This window comes from Staurois parvus, unplaced genomic scaffold (genome assembly GCF_062004578.1).
Source record: "Staurois parvus isolate SC_StPar_1 unplaced genomic scaffold, SC_StPar_1.0 ptg000338l, whole genome shotgun sequence".
NCBI lineage: Eukaryota > Metazoa > Chordata > Amphibia > Anura > Ranidae > Staurois > Staurois parvus.
Window position 1 is genome coordinate 965524 of NW_028318134.1, and position 19477 is coordinate 985000.

A 19477-nucleotide genomic window follows, 5' to 3' on the forward strand; every position below is an offset into this window, starting at 1 on the left:
GACAGGAAGGGGGTAAAAGTGTCCGGACAGGAAGTGGTTAAAAAACTCTTTGGTTGCTTTTGCAGTCTGCTTTGGGTCATTGTCCATCTGCACTGTGAAGCGTCCAATGAGTTCTGAAGCATTTGGCTGAATATGAGCCGATAATATTCCCGAAACACTTCAGAATTCATCCGGCTGCTTTTGTCAGCAGTCACATCATCAATAAATACAAGAGAACCAGTTCCATTGGCAGCCATACATGCCCACGCCATGACACTACCACCACCATGCTTCACTGATGAGGTGGTATGCTTAGGATCATGAGCAGTTCCTTTCCTTCTCCATACTCTTCTCTTCCCATCACTCTGGTACAAGTTGATGTCGGTCTCATCTGTCCATAGGATGTTGTTCCAGAACTGTGAAGGCTTTTTTACATGTCGTTTGGCAAACTCTAATCTGGCCTTCCTGTTTTTGAGGCTCACCAATGGTTTCCATCTTGTGGTGAACCCTCTGTATTCACTCTGGTGAAGTCTTCTCTTGATTGGTGACTTTGACACACATACACCTACCTCCTGGAGAGTGTTCTTGATCTGCCAACTGTTGTGAAGGGTGTTTTCTTCACCAGGGAAAGAATTCTTGGGTCATCCACCACAGTTGTTTTCCGTGGTCTTCCGGGTCTTTTGGTGTTGCTGAGCTCACCGGTGCGTTCCTTCTTTTTAAGAATGTTCCAAACAGTTGTTTTGGCCACGCCTAATGTTTTTGCTATCTCTCTGATGGGTTTGTTTTGTTTTTTCAGTCTAATGATGGCTTCACTGATAGTGACAGCTCTTTGGATCTCATCTTGAGAGTTGACAGCAACAGATTCCAAATGCAAATAGCACACTTGAAATGAACTCTGGACCTTTTATCTGCTCATTGTAATTGGGATAATGAGGGAATAACACACACCTGGCCATGGAATAGCTGAGAAGCCAATTGTCCCATTACTTTTGGTCCCCTAACAAGTGGGAGGCACATATGCAAACTGTTGTAATTCCTACACCGTTCACCTGATTTGGATGTAAATACCCTCAAATTAAAGCTGATAGTCTGCAGTTAAAGCACATCTTGTTCGTTTCATTTCAAATTCATTGTGGTGGTGTATAGAGCCAAAAATGTTAGAATTGTGTGGATGTCCCAATATTTATGGACCTGACTGTACATATAGTATACTCCTAGTGACATCTAGTGGGCATAGTGGGGATTTTTCTCTAGGAAGCTTCATTGCCTGTTGAAGCAGCTCAATGTCCTCCTATGTCTCCATACACACGGGGACTTTTAGAGGCGTTTTAGGCTCAGCGAGAGGCATTTTTGAGAGATGTTTTTTGGCAGAAAAAAAGCTCCAAATGCTCCTCAACTCTTCTAAAACTTCCTAAACACTCCCAAACCTCTGTACCGGGGCCCTCAGGCAGTGCCCGAGTTTCCAAATGGTCAGTCTGCCCCTGCCTGGACCCAACATTCACTATATCTGGTCTCCCTATCCCCTGCATTCACTATATCCGCTCTCCCCAGACCCTGCATTCACTATATCTGCTCTCCCCGAATTCTGCATTCACTATATCCGCTCTCTCCGGACCCTGCATTCACTATATCCGCTCTCCCTGGACCCTGCATTCACTATGTCCGCTCTCCCCGGACCCTGCATTCACTATATCTAGTCTCCCCGGACCCTGCATTCACTATATCTGGTCTCCCCGGACTCTGCATTCACTATATCTGGTCTCCCCGGATCCTGCATTCACTATATCTGGTCTCCCCGGACCCCGCATTCACTATATCCGGTCTCCCCGGACCCTGCATTCACTATATCCACTCTCCCCAGACCCTGCATTCACTATATCCGCTCTCCCCGGACCCTGCATTCACTATATCCGGTCTCCCCGGACCCTGCATTCACTATATCCGCTCTCCCCGGACCTTGCATTCACTATATCCGGTCTCCCCGGACCCTGCATTCACTATATCCGCTCTCCCCAGTACCCTGCATTCACTATATCTGATCTCCCCGGACCCTGCATTCACTATATCCGCTCTCCCCGGACCCTGCATTCACTATATCTGATCTCCCCGGACCCTGCATTCACTATATCCGCTCTCCCCGGACCCTGCATTCACTATATCTGATCTCCCCGGACCCTGCATTCACTATATCCGGTCTCCCTGGACCCTGCATTCTCTATATTCGCTCTCCCCGGACCCTGCATTCACTATATCTTGTCTCCCCGGACCCTGCATTCACTATATCCGCTCTCCCCGGACCCTGCATTCACTATATCTTGTCTCCCCGGACCCTGCATTCACTATATCTGCTCTCCCCGGACCCTGCATTCACTATATCCGCTCTCCCCGGACCCTGCATTCACTATATCTGCTCTCCCCGGACCCTGCATTCACTATATCCGCTCTCCCCGGACCCTGTATTCACTATATCTGGTCTCCCCGGACCCTGCATTCACTATATCTGGTCTCCCTGGACCCTGCATTCACTATATTTGGTCTCCCACAGTACACAGAACATGGAAATGCAATTATTTTAGTAAATATAAACTGCTAAATACCTTTTCTCAGTAGTAGCTTGTAGCAGGAGTTTTCATTCTCCTCTGACTGTCCTATGAGGCTACATAACCTCTGACTCTCTGTCTGGACAGTGTTGATTTGCCCTGTGTTGATGCACATGCACCCCCCCCCCAGAAAAAAAAAACAACCTCTCTAGCAATGCACACCAAACTGAGCATGTGCTCAGTGCCTCCTATACTACCAGCAGATGGATTGGGGACTGTGAAGGAAGGGGAGGGTCAGAGAAGACAGGATCAAACAGCCTTTTTATACAATGCAGAGGATTAACCCCTTAGGTCCCACAGTGAGTATAACAAGCATGCTTTCCTGCATCTACAGACTGATTGTACTGTTGGGGGTTCAGTAACACTAGTGAGCTGCATTGCACAGTGTATACCTTTTTCCTGGAGTTCACCTTCAGCTGTCACAGTGAGCTGACCCCATGGCTCTGGTATGATTTCCTGTAAGAAGCGGTTGGACTGGTTTCCTCTCTTCTGGGGAAACCACCGCGTTGTCTTTTTATTACGGATAATCCGGGTTTGAGAGATGATGTGACGGGCGGCTGTGATCGCTGAGATTCCGCCTGACGCACCTTGAGAAGGCTTCCCCGCAGAAGGAGAGGATGTTCCCCGAGATATAGAGGACGGCATTGACGCTCGGACGGATCCAGGTAGTTGTCATCCTGTAGGCACAAAACTGACCGATCTGTAGACGTAGCTCTCAGCCTGGAGCAACACCGACCACACAACTGACCACGCGACCGACCACACAACCAACCGACCACACAACCGACCACACAACTGACCACATGACCGACCACACGACCGACCGACCACATGACCGACCGACCACACAACCGACCGACCACACGACAGACCGACCACACAACTGACAACATGACCGACCACACGACCGACCGCACGACAGACCGACCAAACAACTGACCACATGACCGACTGCACGACCGACCACATGACCGACCGACCACACAACCGACCACATGACTGTCCACACGACCGACCGACCACACAACTGACCACACGACCGACCGCACGACCGACCGACCACACAACTGACCACACGACCAACCGCACGATCGACCGACCACACAACTGACCACATGACTGTCCACACGACCGACCGACCACACAACTGACCACACAACCGACCAACCGCACAACTGACCACATGACCGGCCACACAACCGACCACATGACCGACCGACCACACAACCGACCACATGACCAACCGACCACACAATCGACCATATGACCGACCACACGACCGACCGACCACACAACCGACCGCATGACCGACCGCACGACCGACTGATCACACAACCGACCACACGAACGCGTGATCACACGACCGACCGCACGACCGACCGACCGCACGTCTTACAATTCTTCTTCATTTCAATTTTAAAGCCAAATTACGTCACCGGTCACGCCACTGCGATTTCTGTGCGATTTCAGACGCGATTTCTGAAGACTTTATTGCGTCTTGTGAAGAATTTCACCGATTTCTTGCACTTTGCGGTGCGTTTTCCATTCTATTCTACTCATGTGAAATCGCAGCACAACTGCAGAAAAAGTCATGCGAGAGCTACTTCAGAAACCGCGCCGCAGCAAATCGCACGCGTTAACACGCTGACATTCACATTCATTAGATGAGATTTCAATTCTCAAATCGCACCGCAGTAAATCCAAAAAGCAAATGTTTATTATATTGCAGCTTATCAATCCTTACACGTGACGGCTGCAGTTGTTTTCTTTTTTTAGGCTTTTTTTGTTCTGGGTTCATCTGGTGATCCAGTGATTTATTTTTCAAAAGAATGAGCTCTCTTCTGGATGTCTTCATTTACAGAGATAAGACACACCATTTACCACTGACGGGGGGGGCTTACAATGATCAGCTTTTATTTATGTAAAACCGTTATCCCAGGAGAATAAAAACTGCTACAACTGATTATAAACTGTGAGCTGCAGCTTCAGTTTGTTAGTGTATCTAAATCTGCTAGTACATCAGCACAGTGGCTAAGTGGTTAGCGCTTCCTCCTGGCTTTACTAGGGTTGCAGGTTCAAATCCCAACCGCGGCACCACCTGCCTGGAGTTTGCATGTTCTCCCTGTGCCTGTGTGGGTTTCCTCCGGGTACTCCAGTTTCCTTCCAAAGACATGCTGGTAGGTGAATTGCCCCTAGTCTGTGTATGTATGGATGTGCGTTAGGGACCTTAGATTGTACGCCCCTTGAGGGTTAGGGACTGACCCCCGGTTCACATCTGGATGATGCTTCTGCATTTCTGCACAAAAATCCGTGCAGCCGCACCACCCGCACAGAGGAATGCAGACCCCCGGGCGGGTGCATTAGTTCTAATGGCACGCCACCCCCACTGGTAAACGGAACTGTATTGGGAACCTTGGCTGCGTTTTCCAAAGAAGTGCCGGGACTTCTTCTCTGCGTGTCACGGGCAAATGAATGGGCTCCCCTGCCTGCGCAAAACGCAGCCCGCACGTGTAAACTGTAAAAGTAGCAATATATAAGTACCTGTAATAAAATAAATAAACACTCCCCTCCCCCCCAGACTGGCAATGCTGCTGTCCAAATGTGCTTCCTGTGCTCCTTCATCCAGAGTACAAGGAGTGTATTACTGGCCAGATCAGCAGGTGAAAAGCCAAAGAAAACAAATGCAGCCGCCTCATCTATTGGGTTTAATCCCACTTTCATTTTTTGATGGTGGCTGCTGTAAGGCACTCCCACCTACATGGGAATTGATCCATCACCCCAGAGAAGCCTTCAGATTCAGCCCGGGTTCACATACATGCCGTGCGGTACATCGCATGTGATTCGCACAGGAACCGCACCGCATTGAACCGCACCGCATTCCCGTGCACATCACATGCGATTTGTGTGCGGTGCGATCGGAGACGTAATGTAAGGCTGTTGTTGGCATCCAGTGGCGTGCAACTAATTTTTGGGTGCTGAATAGGGATTCGTGTAAAAGGGGGACAAGGGACTTATCATCAGGCAGGTCCGGGAGGAGGCCGAGAAGACAAATCATCAAGTTCCCGCATGACCACATGGGCTCCCCTCTACAATTAGATCCCAAAGTTTGAGGATTTGTTCCCAGTGCATCTGAATAATTAGGCAGGACCTTATGAGGTGAAAAAAGGTCCCAGTTTCTCTGAGGCACTGGGGGGCACAAGGGGCTGTTCTCGGGGTGAAATTTGGAGACCCGAAGTGGGGTAGGATAAGCTCAGTGCACGATGTAAGGCTGTTGTTGGCATCCAGTGGCGTGCAACTAATTTTCGGGAGCTAAATAGGGATTCGTGTAAAACGGGGACAATGGACTTCTCCTCAGGCAGGTCCGGGAGGAGGCCGAGAAGACATACTTCGGGATCTAATTGTAGAGGGGAGCCCATGTGGTCATGCAGGAACTTGAGGATTTGTTCCCAGTACATCTGAATAATTGGGCAGGACCATATGAGGTGAAAAAAGGTCCCAGTTTCCCTGAGGCACCAGGGGGACACAAGGAGCTGTTCTCGGGGTGAAATTTGGAGACCCGAAGTGGGGTAAGGTAAGCTCGGTGCACGATGCAAGGCTGTTGTCGGCATCCAGTGGCGTGCAACTAATTTCTGGGTGCTGAATAGGGATTTGTGTAAAAGGGGGACAAGGAACTTATCATCAGGCAGGTCCGAGAGGAGGTCGAGAAGACAAATCATCAAGTTCCTGCATGACCACATGGGCTCCCCTCTACAATTAGATCCCAAAGTTTGAGGATTTGTTCCCAGTGCATCTGAATAATTAGGCAGGACCTTATGAGGTGAAAAAAGGTCCCAACTTCCCTGAGGCATTGGGGGGCACAAGAGGCTGTTCTCGGGGTGAAATTTGGAGACCCGAAGTGGGGTAAGGTAAGCTCCGTGCATGATGTAAGGCTGTTGTCGGCATCCAGTGGCGTGCAACTAATTTTTGGGTGCTGAATAGGGACTCGTGTAAAAGGGGGACAAGGAACTTATCATCAGGCAGGTCCGGGAGGAGGTCGAGAAGACAAATCATCAAGTTCCCGCATGACCACATGGGCTCCCCTCTACAATTAGATCCCAAAGTTTGAGGATTTGTTTCCAGTGCATCTGAATAATTGGGCAGGACCATATGAGGTGAAAAAAGGTCCCTGTTTCTCTGAGGCACCAGGGGGACACAAGAGGCTCTGCTCAGGGCGAAATTTGGAGACCTGGAGTGTGGTAAGGTAAGCTCGGTGCACAATGTAAGGCTGTTGTTGGCATCCAGTGGCGTGCAATTAATTTTTGGGCGCTGAATAGGGATTCGTGTAAAAGGGTGACAAGAATCTTACCCTCAGGCAGGTCCGGGAGGAGGCCGAGAAGACATACTTTCAGATCTAATTGTAGAGGGGAGCCCATGTGGTCATGCAAGAACTTGATCATTTGTTCCCAGTACATCTGAATAATTGAGCAGGACCATATGAGGTGAAAAAAGGTACCAGTTTCCCTGAGGCATCGGGGGGCACAAGGGGCTCTGGTCTTGGTGAAATTTGGAGACCCGAAGTGGGGTAAGGTAAGCTCGGTGAACGATGTAAAGCTGGGTAAGGCTGTCAGGGAGTCTCGGTGAAGCCAACTTGGTGCCCACCAATATCTTGTCCCAGATTTCTGTTTCCAATAGCCCCAATGGGATTTGGCCCCCTCCACTAGGCTGGTTATTGTGGGAGTGAGCAATACCGAATGAAACCATAATACGCTTGGTGGGCTTGGACCCGAGAACAAGGTCTATCAGAGTTAGGGGTTGAAGAAGAGGGGTTGGCTCAGGAAATTGGGCCTGCAAAGTATGATGGAGCTGTAGGTATCTAAATAGCATATGATTGGGGATGTCAAATTCCTCCTTTAATGTTTGGAACGGCTCGGGCCTAGTGGGCGCAACCACCTGGTGAAGGTATATAATTCCCCGAGAAGACCAAATCTCAGGGTTAGGGACAGTGCGGAGTTCAGGCAGCCGAGGGTTGAGCCAGAGGGGAACATGTGAGTGATCTAGAGAGTCACTTCAATGCCAAGTCTCAGAATGTGTCGGTGAACTATCAGTGGGTCCCAGAGGCCATGATTTTGGAGGAGTATACTAACACTCTAACCATCCTTTGGACTGTCTTCCCAGGAGACCATGGCGTATTGTGACGAGGCGTCAAGGACCATTGACCGGTTGAGAGGAAAGCTGGGTGAGATTGAGAAGGATGATCTGGGCCGTCTCAGCAAGAGGCTGAGTTCACTGGACTTCCTCAAACCCCGAGATGTCCATCCTGGTTCTGCTGCGTGGAGCACCAGAGATGAAATCGAGGAGATCCTGGACTCCATCGTACAACAAGGAGAGTCCGTCTGCCGGAGATTCCTCTTCCATCTTGAAGACGTAATCCCTCAATTCCCAGCCTTGTCTGACCTCTCCAATGGTGAGATTTATATATTATCTACACGGCTTATCCTATTTCCGCTGCACACTGTGAGCTTCTCATAATGTGCATCAGAAGCTGCAGCAAGTCAAGATCAGGGGCGGACTGACCATTTGGACACTGCCTGAGGGCCCGGGGTCAGTAAGGGGCCCCATGAGTTGCCCCTGGTACCCTTCATAGGCTTTTCTGGGAGTAGTTTGAGTGTGGGCGAGGAAACAGGGGCCCCATGATCCCCTATTGTTTGGAGGCCCCATGAGTTGTCAGTCCATCCCTGGTCAAGATAGAGCTCCGCCACATTTCCTGGCTGGAGGACGTCCAGAATCATCTAGCTTTTTCCTCCCCAGTCCGACTGTCCCTAGCCCCACCCCTTCCATTCATTGGATTTCAGTTCTGCCAATCATGGAGGCTCAGTGTCACATGTGGGTACTGAGGCAGGGTGCGTGACTTTTTTTTTGTAATGTACAACACCCTGCTAGCCCTTTCCATCAGCTATGATCTGCCTACGTTGCATAGAATAGCACAGAGACCCAGTGATGACATCAATAGGTCTATAATAAGATATGCTGTGAAAACAGAAAGGCGGAAAGGTTTGCATTGCATAGCCATGACGGGGGAGGGGGGGGGGAAGGCAAAATAGGAGCAGAATAACAGCTTGAACTGACTGCATTAAAGCCTAACTCCAGCCAAAGGCTCTGCTATGGAATTTTGAGGGGACCCCACCCATTTGTTTTTGGGTGTGGGGTCACCTTGATATCAATACTAGCCCCTCATTAAGGATAAGGGTCTAACATATATTTTTAGAGGGGCCCACCTTTTTTTTTCTTCTTTTTTTTTACTTTTATACTTTTAATGTATTATTAAAGGGTGCCCACTTTTTTTTTTTACTTTTAACATGTATATTTAGAGGGGCCCACTTTTTATTTTCTACTTTTAACATGTATTTTTAGAGGGGCCCACCTTTTTTCTTTTTTTTTTTTTACTTTTAACATGTATTTTTAGAGGGGCCCACTTTGTTTGTTTTTTTTTTTACTTTTAACATGTATTTTTAGAGGGGCCCACTTTTTTTTTTTTTTTACTTTTAACATGTATTTTTAGAGGGGCCCACTTTTTTTTTTTTTTTACTTTTAACATGTATTTTTAGAGGGGCCCACCTTTTTTTTTTTTTTTTACTTTTAACATGTATTTTTAGAGGGCCCACTTTTTATTTTCTACTTTTAGCATGTATTTTTAGAGGGGCCCACCTTTTAAATGAGGCTTCCCTTTAAAATCCACATCTGGTATGGAATTTGGGGGTGACAGATTTTTATTTATTTATTTTTATTTTTTTTATGTGTGTGTTTCCTCCATTAACATTTATTGTAGACTCTCAGCTGGGATAAGAGTTTGGTATAGATTAGCGGTCACTAAATGGCGGACCGCAGTCTGAGAACAGACCCAGCAGCGCTCCGGCCCGGACCGCCAGACTGGAATGACAGGTCCGCTGCTCAGCAGGGTGTTTGTTCTGGCAACTGATGACATCACGCATGCGCGCCCCTCCCCGCCCCTTGCTGTAACTCCCGGATCCTGCTCCCTGCCTGTCCACAAGCATGCACCCCGCCCCCTTCAGTGAGGATCCCGGCAAGCTCCTGCCTCCTGCTCCTGTCTGGCCTCAAGGTGTTCTTTCTGGGGGGACCTTGATGGGCACTGTTCTGTCTCTCCAATCTAAGCACTGAAAGTGTGATCTCTGTCACTTACAGTTGTGATGAGATAGCGATAACTCCAATCTTAGTTGAATATCACAGGCAGTGACTCGAACGGATGATATCTTGTAGATCTTGTGAAGTTTATTCCATAAACTGAGAGAATCTTACAACAATGAACATCGAATAGGTCAAACGATCATAATGTGATCTACTTCATGAGGCTTGAAGCTGAAATGCCTTACTGGGAAAAGGGGTGGGGCTATCTATACAGCAGGAACTAAACCAGAGGAAAGGGAGGAGCAGAGACAAATTACAGAGAACACTTAAAGGCATATGACAGTCATGTGACCACTGTAACCATGGTCACATGATCTCCAATCTTTCCCGCCCCCAGCCATGTCGTACTGTTTAAAGGGACCCCGGGGCAGGTGAGAAGGGGTTAAAGCCCAGCTCTAGGATATAAGACTAGGTTCACACCTATGCCGGTTGCGTTTGACCCGTTTCTGCACTGCGTTTTTGTACCTGCATTTCATTTTTGTACCTGAGTTTTTGCCGCGTTTTAAAAAATGTTCTTGTTGCTAGGCAGATTTAAAACGCAAGACGCATAAAAAAACGTTTAAAAAAACGTAGCAAAAATGCACTACAATACATTTCTGCAGCGCTTTCATTGAAGTCTATAGAACCAAAAACACATCTTTTCGCGTTGAGGGCCAGTTCACACTATAGAAACGCAGTCCAGATGCGTTTTTGACATGAGCATTTTTTACATGTTTTTTGTGCATTTTTTATGCATTCCAGTTCATTTTTTCTTTTATTTAAATAGGGACATGTGCATTCCAGTGCTTTTTTGGTGGGTTTTGGTGCGTTCCGGTGTGTTTTTTTATGTGTTTTACTGCGTTCCAGTACAGTTCTGGGCACAAAAAATGCAGCCTGTTCTACTTTTTTTTTTTTGCTGCATCCAGAACGCACTGGAACTGCAATCCCTGATGTGAATTATGACACTGACAACCAGATCACCTACTTTCTGTGCATTTTGGATGCAGAAAAAAAAGCAACTGAAACGCATGGAGTGTGTACGGGCCCTCGAAAAAGTCCCTGATCCTTTCCAAAAAATGCATCGGGTGAAAACACGAAGATGTGAACCTGTCCCATAGGAAATCATGTTAAATGGACTGCTGTGCGTTTCTGCAAAACACTGCGAAAAACGCTTTAGGTGTGAACCTGGGGTAAGGGAGACCCTTCCCGCCCTTCCCCTCCCCCCCATCTGATCACTGGCTTATGAGAAAAAAAATGTTACCCCCCCCCCTCCCCAGTTATTGTAAAAGATATAGAATAGAAAACCGAAGTGTACAGTTGCATCCGGTCTAACCGGGCGGTCCTGTTCTATCTCCAGTGAAAATGAGACTTTGGTTGTGTCAGCACCAGGAAGATAAAAATATATCTTTTACAATAAGTATCTGTAAGACGGAAGATGGGTCTGGAATTTAATAAATGTACCCCCCCAACCCCCCCCCCCCCCGCCGTGACACCATCCCAGCATATGTCTAGAACAGAAAACCAAAGACCGGAGTTGCATCCGGTCAAACCGGGTGTTCCCAGGGGCGGACTGACCATTTGGAAACTCGGGCACTACCTGAGGGCCCCAGTAGGGGGCCCCATGAGATGCCCCTGGTAACTTTTTCATAGGCTTTTTTGAGTTTGGGCAAGGACACAGGGGCCCCATGATCCCCTATTGCCCGGGGGCCCCATGAGTTGTCAGTCCGCACTTGGGTGGTCCTATTCTATCTCCATTGAAAATGGGACTTTGCGTGTGTCAGCCACCGGGAGGATAAATCTGTAATATCACATCGAACAACAGTAATAAAAAACAAATATATACTTTTATGGGTTCATCGTTAAAAAGAAAGCCAAGTCACACTTCACAATTTAAACCCAAACGAGCTTTGAAGAGGACATCAGCACGCGGTTCCATTCAAGATGCGCAATAAACGTATAGGATCGACGCGTTTCGCTGCATTTGCTTCCTCAGGATCCGCGCTTTACATGAACCACTATAACAGTAGAAATACAGTCATAAAATACAGCAAAGCTAAGGTAAGAGTATTGACATCGAATGAATTAATAATCGGAACAAGTCGTTTTTTTGGGGGGGTTTGCAGCGAAACGCGTTGATATACGCTGTCTTCACTGTGTTCCATGGTATACTGTATCTAATGCCTTGGAAATTCTTTTGTCCCCTTCTCCTGACTGATACCTTTTAACAATGAGATCCCTCTGATGCTTTGGAAGCTCCCTGCGGGCCATGGCTTTTGCTGTAGGATGCGACTAAGAAAATGTCAGGAAAGCCAAACTATATTTGGGGTCAATCAGAGGCACTTTAAATGATGGCGGGTGTGTAATCACTCCTATTTAACATGACTTTGAGTGTGATCGCTTAATTCTGAACACAGCTACATCCCCAGTTATAAGAGGGCGTGCACACTTATGCAACCACATTATATTAGTTTTTTATTTTTACTCCCCCCCAAAAGATTTCAGTTTGTTTTTCAATTGAGTTGTACAGTTTATAGGTCACATTAAAGGTGGAAAAAGTTCTGAAATGATTTATCTTTGTGTCATATTTTTCCATCACAGAAACCTGACATTTCAATAGGGGCGTGTAGACTTTTTATATCTGCTGTGTATTAAATTCCAGACCCATCTTCCGTCTTATAGATACTTATTGTAAAAGATATATACATTTCTTAAATTACAAACATGGTATGCTTACCTGCTCTGTGTAATGGTTTTGCACAGAGCAGCCCTGATCCTCCTCTTTTGGTATCCCCCACCGGCGCAGCTGGCCCTTCCCCCTTTTCCAAGCTGCTTGCTATGGGGGCACTTGTGCAAGCTCACTCCCGAACCAGTCCAAAAGTCATAATACACACAGAGCGCAGCTCAGTCCCGCCAGCTCCCCTCCCCCACAGCTCCTGTTATGCTCACCAGAGCCCAATCCCGTTCCAGCGATGTGCACAAGAGCTGAAGCTCTCCTGGGTCTCTGCCTCCTCATTGGCTGAGACACAGCAGCGGGAACCATGGGCCACTGAGAAGGGAGAGGGAGGCAAGGCCAAGCCACACTTGGCCACTGAAAAGGGAGAGGGGGGCAAGGCCAAGCCGCACTTGGCCACTGAAAAGGGAGAGGGGGGGCAAGGCCAAGCTGCACTTTTTGTGTCTCATAGACTCACAGAGGTGGCTCAGGAGCGAGAATGCATAAGTGCCCTCGGAGCAAGCAGCTTGCTGTGGGGACACACGGAAAGGGGGAGGGTCCGGGAGCATCGGCGGGGGACCTGGGAAGGTGAGGATCAGGGGTACTCTGTGCAAAACCATTCCAGAGAACAGATAAGTATGACATGTTTGTTATTTAAAAAAAAAGCTTTTAGAACCATTTTAAGCCACAGTAATGTGATCATCCGCCGCCAGGTCCTTCTCCTCTGTTTACATCCTAGATGGGTCCTTCTTCCTGGCATCCACATCACAGACCGTGGGTGTGATCAATTCCCCCTGGCTGACCAGTGGAGGGGTCCTCTAAGGATCCAGAAGAGGACCAATGTTATAGGGACTGGCCAGCAAAGGTTAACGTTCAGCGTTGGATTAGTAGGTGGAAATGGTGTCAGCAAGGGATCTGAATGAGGGGAATCAAAAAAGTTTAATTCCCTGTACATGGTAAGAGCCTCTGAAAGAATGGGCTAGAGAGGAGTGGGGGAAAGGGATGGGAGAAAATAGAATTTGGATAGAGCTGGGCTTTAAACCCCCCCCCTCCCATTTGTTAATTATTTCCTACTTTGATAAAATAAATATTTGTTGAAACTTTTTCAGTAGAAATTAACACTCATACATCTTTCATTTTCTCAGCAAAAAGAAAAACTTTCCGTGAAATATTGTCTCAGCTCGGGATGGAGAACTATGAAAGCCATGCAATAACTCTTCGTAAATTGTTGACTATTGGACAAGAGAATGTAGAGCCAATTACTTTCCAGACAGTGAAGGACACTCCATGGTTTTTCCTGCGGACGCTCATGTCTCTAAATGTGAAGGCACGCAATACGGAGCCTACTGAATCAAACCTGAGCGGGAGCGGGGATCAAGAAAGTAACGTAACTGATCATTTAGGCAGCGTCCATCCACTTGATGTCCTATGTGCGGTGTTCCATTGTTCTGACGGTTTCTTACAACAGGAGATTGTGTCCAAAATGTCCATGTGTCAGTTCGCTGTCCCCATGCTGCTCCCTGCTTGTGATAGCCCAGACTGTACCTTCTTGTTGTGGGCAATGAGAGGCATTGTGAAAAAATGGAGACCCAAGTCTCTGGTAGATAGGAAAGGATTCAAGGAAGCACATTTAGTCAACATCTCCATGCCCATCTTCTCCTTTGTGAGACTTGGGAACTGTAGTTTGTCCAAATCTGCCATTCTAAATCATATTATCTCCTCCGCCCAGAGGCTCTTTCCCTTTTTCATCCATAGGAACTTGGAAGGTGGGAACATCCCTCGAAAAATCTCTGATGGGTTAGTTGAAACCTCTTGGCACTTCCCTTCTGGCCAAGGGAGCTCAGATGTTTTTCCAGAGCCCTTTATGGTTATGAACCTACGAGGAGATGTAGCATCAAACTGGACACAGTTCACCTTTCTAAGGGAGATTTCTACAGCGGTTTTCATATTTCTCGACAGTGTTGGTGAGAATGAGTACCAGTTGTTGTCGAAAGTGGGAGATGCTCACACCGAATTTTACATAGTCATAGCAAATTCTTCTGGACCAATTGCTGTAACTCGGGACTACCTAAAAAAACTTTCTCCAAGTCTTGGAATAGATGAAGGTCGGGTGCTTTTAAAAAAGAGAAATGTTACCCAAGCCAAGTTGGTGAAAGCGTTACAGATTATAATTGAAGATGTGATAGCCACTTTTCCCAAAGTTCCTAAATTAGAGGACTTAGTGGACAAGGCCTGTAAACTTGGAATCTCTGTAGATGAGAATTCAAAAGAGTGTCAAACTGCTAAACGCTGTGCACTGGAAATTACGGAGAAGGTCGTGGATGTGGGAAAATATAAACAAAAAACAATGATACTTCAGGGAGAGCTATGTAAAAAATTGGCAAACACAGATAAGGAATTGTACAGGATGAAAAAACAAGGCGATGAATACCTAACAAAATACAGCATGCAACTCAGAAAGGAGAAATTCGATTTACTTGTACAACAGAGTAAGCACAGTCTACCACCTGATATTGAAAAGTTTATCAAGTCACTCATTCAGTTGAGTCCCTTGGAAAGATCTTATTTTCTGAAATGGATGAAGATTCTCCTTGACTCCATTTCAATGTCTCATCTATCAGAATTACAAGATCTGAAATCAAATGAAAGCAGTGATAAATCGCTTAGTCTAGATAACAAAGATCTTGATGGCCAAAAAAAGCCTGTGGGCTCTTTAGGCCTTGAACATTTCATTCGAGAACTGGCTCAGTTTTATGAAGTTGAATCTTCTCTGGTCCAGGAGAAAAAAATTAAAAAAACTGAGCGAAAGTTTCATCATCTCCCAGGAATAGCAGCTGATCTCCTGCTCGATGGGTTCCCATTGGAGCTGATTGACGGAGATGCTTCCAATATTCTTATGCAGTGGATAACTGATGTTCTGACTGAGCTGGATGAAAAAACAGCTGGACAGTGCAAGGTGAGAGTAGTAACTGTCCTGGGCGTGCAAAGTACAGGGAAGTCTACCCTCCTGAACACCATGTTTGGTTTGCATTTCCCAGTGGCCAGTGGACGATGCACTCGTGGAGCTTTCATGACGCTCATTAAAGTAAAAGAAAACTTCCAGGAGGAGCTGGGATGTCACTTTATTCTTGTGATTGACACCGAAGGATTGAAAGCGCCTGAGCGTATGTCTCTGGAAGGCAGTTATGACCACGACAATGAGCTGGCAACACTGGTGGTTGGGTTAAGTGACATCACTATTATTAATCTATCTATGGAGAATGTGGTGGAGATGAATGACATCTTGCAGATCGTAGTCCATGCCTTTCTAAGAATGAAACAATTTGGAAGGAAGCCCAACTGCAGATTTGTACATCAGAACGTGTCAGATGTTTCAGCCCATTGGAATAACCTAAGAGGGAGGAAGAAATTTAAACAACAGTTAGATGAGATGACCAGGTTCGCTGCAAAAATGGAAAAAAGAAGGGAAGTGAAAGAATTTGCTGATGTCCTTGACCATGACCTAGAAAATCACAGTGTGTACATTCCTGGTCTCTGGTGTGGTGACCCACCAATGGCCTCAGTAAATGTTGGCTACAGTGAAAACATTTATGAACTTAAAAGAAACCTGCTTACATTTGTTAAACAGCTGCCCAAGACTTCTCAAACAATTTATGATTTTACACAGTGGTTAAGACATCTATGGGACAGTGTCAGATACGAAACCTTCATTTTTAGCTTCAGAAACAGTCTAATGGCTTCCGCTTATGACCAACTGAATGTGAAATATTCAGAGCTTCAGTGGAAGTTCAGAAAAGCAACCTACCATTGGTTGGTCAAGTCTGAGAATGTAATCAAGAACCAGACTGGAACACTTCAAATGGATGTATTAGAAAAAATGAACGCTGAACTTTGGGACTTTCTACAGAAAGAGGAGACATGCACAAAACAATCTTTGGAAGAGTATTTTGAAAGTGCTTCAACCAATGGCATCCTTATCGAAAGATACAAAGAAGAGTTCTTTCGGAGTGTGAAAGGGCTAAGAAGTCAATGCGAGTCTCAGCTACGTTCCAGACTTGAAGAAGCTGTCAATATCCAAAAACAAAAAAATGAGCTCCAAGCCACACAAGATCAATTCCACCAAACTATTGAAGACAAGGTCAGTGCCCTCCTGGAGCATTACAGGGAAACAAACATCATTCCAGATAGCGAGATGATAGATGTGGAGTTTACTAAAATGTGGGAGGAAGCCTTTTCAGGATTCCAGTTGGTGAGATTAAAAACACATAACATCAAGCAAGAAATATTTAGACACCTCCAAAGAGACTTAAGAAACAAATGTGGGTTAGTGACTGCAAAACTTTTTAAAATACAAAATTTAGATGAATATGAGCATGCTGACTTTACTGCAGACAAAGAGCATATCGCTAGCCCTTGGGATGGAGAAGATGATTGTATGCACCTTCATCTGAAGCTAACGAGTTTCGTAAACTGGTTGCTTCAGAAATGTTCAGGTTACATACAAGGAAAGGTCAACCTAAGAGAAGATTATCAAGAGACTTATTGCCAGGATCTCCTTGATATGGTCAATAAAGGACTTAATGAGGAAAACCTTCAGGAGCTCCACCCTACGGACTTGTTTGAGCTAGAAGTGAAGCTCCTAATTTTAGGTAGGGCTGCTCCCACGTTTCAGACCATGCACGACTACTACATTCAAGAAAATGACCCTAAGCTGTGCTTGGAGAGACTGAAACCTCAATACTTCTCGAAATTTCAAAATATTTTCCAAACTAAAGATGTGTGCCAAAACACAGCAAAAAATTTCTGCGACACATGCCTTAAACCAGCGATAACCGAATACGTTTACAAATACCTTGGAAAAGAGATGGTGGATGATATTTTGCTCAGTGAAGACTCCAGGAAATACAGCAGCCGGACATTTTTTCAGTTTGACTTGCTCAAAACGCTCCTATTGGACAATACGTTTCCGCAGTATGCTGAGTATATCCTTGACTACAGAAATTTTGTAGATAGATGGATTTCAAAATATATTTGCAACAAATACAAAAAAGGCACAGCTTTGAAGGAACTACACTCTAAAGTCCTCTCTTTAATCACCAAAAAGGTAACTAATGTCCTCAGTGATCCAGAAGTCCTGGAAAGTTCAAATATTTCATTATTTATGGAGAAATTTTCCGAAATGTTGATAAGAGAGCTAGTTCTTCCTCACAGTGTAGTGAAAGCCATATTATACCAGAGCCAGATGTCTGTTGAGCAGTTTTCCTCCAACATTAAGGCCTTCCTCCCCAAGACAGAAGAAGAAATAAAGCAGGAGTTCAGCTCTTTGAGCTTCAAAACCATTCGTTCAAAAATGACAGTGCAACCGGAGGATGAGTTGTTCAAAAAGGTGTTTGGTTGCGGGAAGCAGTGTCCATTTTGCCGCGTTCCCTGTGAGGCAGGAGGACTGGATCACCAAGAGCACTTTGCCTCCATGCATCGCCCACAGGGTTTAGGTGGATGCAAGGACCATCAAACAAGAAAGCTAGACAACGTTGTGTGCACCACCGACGTTTTAGGAACCCGTGAGTTCAGAACCAAGAAAACAGATAACAAGTTTGTCCCTTACAGTCAATACCGCAGGATCTACACCGATTGGACCATCCAGCCTGACCGGAGCGTGAACACCTCCGATTATTGGAAATATGTTCTAAAGGAGTTTAACGAGCACTTTGCTGATTGGTACAGGAACAAGCCAGCGGACATACCTGAAGAGTGGCAACATATAATGCAGGAGGAGGCCATGAGAAGCCTTCAAGAAACCTTCAACATAACGTGATATAATAATAACTGGACTGAAGGGAGATAAACAAGTAGCAGTTTGTCTACAAGACTTGATATAGATAGAAAATAAAAATGTCAATACAGCATTTGAAGAAAACATTTACTAGAGTCCTTCTGCTTGGAGCCAAAGCTGAATTTCAGGCTTGGCAATTTGTACATACAGTAGTTACAACGATCCAGCTTGGACCCATTTAAGTATGTATGCAGGGGCGGACTGACAACTCATGGGGCCCCCGGGCAATAGGGGATCATGGGGCCCCTGTGTCCTTGCCCAAACTCAAAAAAGCCTATGAAAAAGGTACCAGGGGCATCTCATGGGGCCCCCTACTGACCCCGGGCCCTTGGGCAGTGCCCGAGTTTCCAAATGGTCAGTCCGCCCCTGTATGTATGTACCATACCCGTGGGATCATTGTGGAAGCTGGAAGTCACTGCAGTAGGCACTGCTACTCCAACTTCTGGGTCCCGTGCCGAGTGGTGCCCCTGCTGCTTAGTGAACACAGGAGTGTGGGCGCCATTCAGAAAACACTTTTGTTTTGCTTTGGTGTCTAGTGGCTACACAATCTCCGTAGGCAAGACTTTTTTGGCATTTTCCAGGTATTTTTTATTAATTTTAATAGGAAGAGGCGTTTTTGAGGCATTTTTTATTGATTTTTAACAGGAAGATTCGTTTTTGAGGCATTTTTCAGGCGTTTTCTATTGATTTCAATAGGAAGAGACATTTTTGAGGCATTTTTAAGGCATTTTTTATTGATTTTAACAGGAAGAGGCACTTTTGAGGCATTTTTCAGGCATTTTCCAATGATTTTAATAGGAAGAGGCATTTTTCAGGCTTTTTTAATTGATTTTAACAGGAAGATTCGTTTTTGAGGCATTTTTCAGGCGTTTTCTATTGATTTTTGACAGGAAGAGTCTTTGAGGCATTTTTCAGGCATTTTCCATTGATTTTAATAGGAAGAGGCATTTTTCAGGCATTTTTTAGGCATTTTCCATTGATTTTAATAGGAAGAGTTGTTTTTGAGGCATTTGTAAGGCGTTTTTTTATTGATTTTAACAGGAAGAGGCACTTTTGAGGCATTTGTCAGGCATTTTCCATTGAGTTTAATAGGAAGAGGCATTTTTGAGGCTATTTTCAGGCGTTTTTTATTGATTTTATTAGGAAGAGAAGTTTTTGAGGCATTTTTCAGGCATTTTAATATTAAAAGGCGTT

The 19477-nt window shown here is 45.8% G+C and overlaps 1 protein-coding gene across 1 annotated transcript in view; it reads left to right on the plus strand.

The window, feature by feature from the left end:
* The first annotated feature begins 7739 nt into the window (after positions 1-7739).
* Positions 7740-19477, plus strand: part of LOC149457030 (up-regulator of cell proliferation-like) — a 12675-nt gene continuing 937 nt past the window's right edge. The window contains exons 1-2 of the mRNA XM_089684146.1: positions 7740-8022; positions 13596-19477. The exon at positions 13596-19477 is cut by the window's right edge and continues 937 nt beyond it. Coding sequence (XP_089540272.1) covers positions 7740-8022; positions 13596-18265 — 4953 coding nt within the window. The 3' untranslated portion in view covers positions 18266-19477. The remainder of the gene's footprint in view (positions 8023-13595) is intronic.